The following is a 5329-nucleotide window of genomic DNA, read 5'->3' as shown; positions in this document are numbered from 1 at the left end:
CCCACCCCAGACACGCGGACAGCAGGCTGCCATCACACAGCCCAGGACACCCCACGGCCGCCGGCCCATGGCATCACCCTCCCCAGCCCAGGCTCCGTCAGCAACCTACGCTTCCTGGTTTTTGGTCTCACTCCCCACGGAGGACCAGCTGGAGAAAGCTGCGCAGGACGTGCCCCTGGCCAGCATGCTGGTCAGTCATCTGGCCCCCAGGCCCACTCAGGACCCCAGGCCCCACTAGGAAGCACTCCCACTCCTCTGCTGCCCTCGCCCCTGCCCAGCCTGGTGGTGCTTGTGGCAGCCCCGTGGCAGCTCGGAAGACAGTGCTGTGCTCGTCGCATAGGGCCCGGTTCACAGTCGCGGTCCCTGTGGGTAATGGGGAGAAGCCGAAGCACAGGGCAAAGATGCTCGGCAACCAGTCATCCGGCCGTCTTCCTGGCGTTTCCGGGGCACCCTCTCCCGGGTGCATCCGCGTCTCAGGACGCCCTCCTTTCCACGCTCATCACGCCTTCCCTGTTACTCGGCACTTTACCACCACTTCTGACAGACACGTGTTTCTTACAACATACAACACCCCAACGGTCCTGCCAGTCTCTCCAGGGCTCCACGTCCCCGGCCTTCCGGAGGGCAGATGAGGCGCCATCAGCTCCAGCACTGACTCAGTGCATGGCGGGAGGAGCAGCTGGGATCCTGCCAAACTGCCCTCAGGAAGGCGAACCCCTGCCCCCTCCACCATCTCCCCCGTGCTGCTGGCACAGCAGCTGCTGAGTCTCCGTGCCTCACCGACCGTCCCTGCAGAAGCCAGAACCACCCTCCCCCACCGCCACCACCAGTCTGCCCCACCAGCGGATGGAATGTTCTGTAAGGTTCAAAGTGAGCTAGTGCATGGGGGAAGTGTGCTGTCCCCGAGGACAGGGCACTGTGCAGTAACAGAACTCCAGAGACAGACGCAAGGATACGCCCCGGTGGCCTGAGAACACCCGCTGAGCAATAAGGCAAGAACAGGAACACACGGACTGTGCTCTCTGTGCATATGAACCTGCAGGAGAGGAGAGGGAACCTAGGCTGTTGTCACTGAGGAGTTGGGAGTGGCAGGAACTCCCTGGGATGGCGGGAACACAGCCCCTCCAGGTGGGAGCATGGGTCAGAGAGGAGGCGTTCTCAGGAATTCACTGAGCTGCACAGCCAGCATCTGTCGGACTGACTGCACTAAATTACACCTTCATTAGAAACAACTGCGCCAGTAAGCGAGGCGACGGCGCGGCTGCCAGGGTGAGCCCCACCACCAGCTGCCGCCTGTGTGCCCAGTGGGCGTGCCAGGGCAGAGCTGGCCTAAATGCCTCCTTCCAAACACTCCAAAACCTAAGCGACTGTTAATCTGTGTTACACTCAACACAAGAAGGTGTTGGTGGACTCACAACCGTGGAAGGGAGCAGCCCTTGGGCAGTGCCCCACCTCCCAGAGGCTGTCAGAGGGCGGGGCCAGGGTGACCCCAGAAGGTGGCCTGTGAGGGTCCCCGCCTCAGACATCTGCGTTTGGGGCCAAATCTGAACAGAGGGTGGTTCTGAGGGACCCTGAGAGATGTCCAGGGCAGAGGAGGGGATGTGAACCCCCGGCTGGCCTAGTAGAGCCCCTTCTCAGCCCAGACTGCGGTTGGAGGGCAGTGAGCCCCTAACACAGGGCCCCAGCCTCCCAGGCCGTCCTCACTGCAGAGCCTGACTCGCCGGTGAGTGCTGAGCAAAAACCGTGGGGCATTACCCATCTCTGCAATCAGTGAAAAGGTCTCGCCACGGAGCTGGCTAAACCCCGAGGCCCCAGTCCTCATGTGCCACCTGAGACCCCCAACCTCCCCGGGCAGCCACCTACCAGAGTCGCCCCCATCCCCAGCCTACAGCACGGCCCTCAGGCCTCCTCCGGACCAGCGCTCCGCCAGAGGAAAACAAGAGGGACGGACAGGCCATGAGTCCCAGGTGGCAGTGGGGCCAGGGGGTGCCACGCCCGCCCGCTGGGGCACCCCGGCAGGCACAGCCAGGTCCCCGTGCCCAAGCAGCTCACACTGCAGCCCCCACCAAGAGCTGGTGGGAGATGCAGATCCCTGACTCAGAGGAGGAGGGCGGGGAACAGATGGTCACCACAGCCCTCAGCCCTAGGCAAGCACTCGCCCCTGTGAGCTTCAGGTACTTACGGCAAATCAGCATCAACAGTCTCAGTGCTGTCTCACTATCAGACTGGCTTTGAAATACTCACCAAAGATGCAGCTCATGTGGTGGGGTCATCCTCCACTACTGCCTGCCTGGAGTTTTCATAAGCTAGCACTAAAAAGTCGATTGCAATTATCTTTTTTGGGGGGGCGGGGGGTGGAGGGGCAGCATCAGGTGACCTGTGGGATCTTAGTTCCCCACCAGGGCTTGAACCCGGGCCCCTGGCAGTGAAAACACGGAGTCTTAACCACCTGACTGCCAGGGAACTCCCTCAAGTAATTTTCGTTACTTGGAATAAAACACAAGCTTTCTCTTCCTTGGAATGTGTTCTAATAGCAAGCTTGAGGGAAACGTCCAGCCTTTTCCCAAGATAAAAGTTGCCATCTTCTCCCTCTCTCTCAAAAGAAAGTCATAACTGTTTTTCATTCTGAATTTCAATTTTAATTATAAAACATGGTGAAACTTGAAAATAAAGAGCAACTGTATGTAAGAAGTTCATACAATATTTAACTTTGTAAGAGGACAGTACCTTTCCTGGCTCATTCCAACAGAACGGTTAATTCCGTGAGGTTGTCCTGTGCAAGCCACACAGGGCCCCCAAAGAGGAAACGGGCGAGTTTCCAGCAGAAGGAAACCGGCCATTTGGACCCCAGCCTCTCCCAGCAGTTACCTGGCGGATGCTCTTCCTGGTCAGCCTGCTCTGGGGACAATCAGCTTTTGAAAACATAGAGCGCTGCACTTGCCTCTGGAAGCGAGTCTGGTACTTTTCCTAGCCTGGCGACCGAGGCAGGCTGCGGCAGTTCAGGCAGCCCAGTGGACACAAGGTCTGGGAGCCCTCCTCCCCCCATGCCCTGCTCCCCTCCCTGACGTCAGTGTCCACTGGACGGGGCAGCTGAGGCCAGGCTGCGGGGAAGCAGACGAGTGTGGCTTCAGGCCACCCAAGGCTGGCATCACTCCCCTGACCAGCTTATAGAGAAGCTGGGTCTTCTGCTGTACAGCGGTGAGAAACCATTGCAAAACATCCTCAGTGTTCCTTTTCAAAACAATTAAAGCTGAGACACAAAGAAAAGGATCTCAAACTGAACACTCGCAGGCACGCAGCCCGCTGCAGAGAGGCAGCCCTGACTTCGGGGGTTCCAGAGAAAGGAGCCTCGGCCTGGGCCATTTCTGGAAGGCAGGACAGCACTGCAAAACCCTAGTCCCGCTGAAAAGACCTATGATGAAATCCAAGCGTTCCATTGCGAACACCTCTCACCCACTGCTCACTCTACAAGAAATGCAGATTGGGAAGGAAACCTCGAAACGGGTGGGTGTGGAGATAAAAGGATGAATGGATAGGTGGGTGGAAGCAGCACAGAAGGGTGGACAGATGAGTGACCGAGGGGCAGCGGCTTCGGGGCACTGTGGTCAGGGCCACAAACAGGGTAAGGGTCCCTACAGGTCTTCCTGGAGGGTCATCGTGGGAGCTGGTGGGGGGGGGAGGGAGGGCCCGCACTGACCTCTTCCAAGTCCAAGGCAAGAAGACAGCGTGGGGGATTCCCCGCGGAGAGCCCGACAGACCCACCTTAGGGGTTTATCCTCATTAAAAGATTCCCCAGTTAAGTTAAAGCTAAGGGGACGTTCCTGTGGACTGAAATGGAGCGGGACAGCCCAAGTTCAGGGTGCGGCAGCAGCAAGGGAGCCCCAGGCGGCCGGTCACTCGGCGGGAGAACGGGCGGGGGACGCTGGTCTCCACGGCCGCGCCCCTCCTCCGACGCGCCCTCGGCCCCCAGGTTGCCCCCGAACCCGACGCTTCGGGCGCCCCCCGGGTCCGCCTCAGCCTCCCGGGTCTCCCGTCTAGGACAGCCCCCCAAGGACCCCTCCAGGAGTCTAGCGTCCCCCGACTACGACCCGAGCCCTCCCGAAGCCCAGCAGCCGCACAAAGCCCGGGAAACGCCGGCACGCTTACCTGGCCGCCAGCGTCCGCGCCGCCCGCGCCGCTCGCGCCGCCGCCGAGGGAGGGGCTGCCGGAGGGCGGGGCCGAGGCGGGGCTGCGCAGCACCCACAAAGGGTCGCCGTGGAGCCGGCCACCCCGCCTGCTGATTGGCCGGGCGCGGGGCGGGGCCTCAGGTTCAAAACCGCGGGCGGGGCCTGGCGCGCGAGTTCCCGCGCGGCCGCGTTGGCCGTTGGGCCCGCGCCTCGGGCCGCCGCGCCTCGGGCCGCCCCGCCCCGGGCGGCTCCCAGGTCTCCGCGCGCGGCCGCAGTGCGCCTGCGCCGGCCTCCCGCGGGGCGGGGCGCGAGAGGATGGGGTGAGGGTATTTCTTTTAAAAGCTAACTTTTTAGTGGAAAGGCCCTGAATAGGATACAAAAGCTTCAATCCACTCAGTCAAGGAGCGTTTCTCGAGTGCAAGCCGGGGGCTCGGTGGTGACGCAGTGAGAGGCCCGCAACCTCCCGTGTCCCGTGACGGGTGCCCAGCGGTAGACGCTGGGAGGCCATCTCGCGGGCAGCGCAAACCCACGTTGGATGGGGGCTTTGCCCACACAGGCCTCGAGGGCTATGGTTGCCTGAGGAGGAAGGAAGGGAATAGAGAGGAGAGCGTCCGGGGCGTGAGCGGATCTGGGTCCAGGTGCGCCGGGTGCGGAGACTGGGGCTTCCCTCCGTGCGAGGCGGGAGACTGGGCCTCAGGAGTCTCGCAGCTGGGGATAGGTTGGGGGAATAAAAAGTCCAATTAGGTGACTGCAGTGACTCCAAAGGTCAAACAAGGAGGAAAACTAGGGGAAAGTTTGCTGCTGGCCATATGCAGCACCAAAGATTAAATTCCTTAATATGCAGATTACCCTACAGCTGGAACAGAGATGAACAGACCGACAGAGAGTGGGTGGAGGGCAAAGGAAATAAGATTCTCTTAACCAGAGGATGAGAAAGGGCATCACCAGCTCAATGGACATGAGTTTGAGCAAATGCCGGTAGATAGTGAAGGACAGGGAAGCCTGGCGTGCTGCAGTCCATGCAGTGGAAAAGAGTCGGAAAATACTGAGCGACTGAACCACAGCCTGATGGAAAACGCTCAGCCTCGGAGGGAAAGCAATACAAATTTAATCTACACTCACTTGATTCCAATTTATACTCTCAGATTGACAAAGACCCAGAA

At 60.2% G+C, this 5329-nt stretch overlaps 1 protein-coding gene across 1 annotated transcript in view; it reads right to left on the bottom strand.

Annotated features, from left to right (window-relative positions):
- Nucleotides 1-4742, bottom strand: part of CDCA4 (cell division cycle associated 4) — a gene marked incomplete at its 5' end in the record, with an annotated part of 9089 nt that extends 4347 nt beyond the window's left edge. The window contains 2 exons of the mRNA XM_010860634.1: nucleotides 4147-4276; nucleotides 4627-4742. Coding sequence (XP_010858936.1) covers nucleotides 4147-4276; nucleotides 4627-4742 — 246 coding nt within the window. The remainder of the gene's footprint in view (nucleotides 1-4146; nucleotides 4277-4626) is intronic.
- Nucleotides 4743-5329: the final 587 nt, after the last annotated feature.

Source organism: Bison bison, unplaced genomic scaffold (genome assembly GCF_000754665.1).
Source record: "Bison bison bison isolate TAMUID 2011002044 unplaced genomic scaffold, Bison_UMD1.0 scf7180017857311, whole genome shotgun sequence".
In the NCBI taxonomy this organism is placed as follows: domain Eukaryota; kingdom Metazoa; phylum Chordata; class Mammalia; order Artiodactyla; family Bovidae; genus Bison; species Bison bison.
The sequence above is the reverse complement of the archived record's forward strand: the minus strand, read 5'-3'. Positions and strand labels throughout refer to the sequence as shown.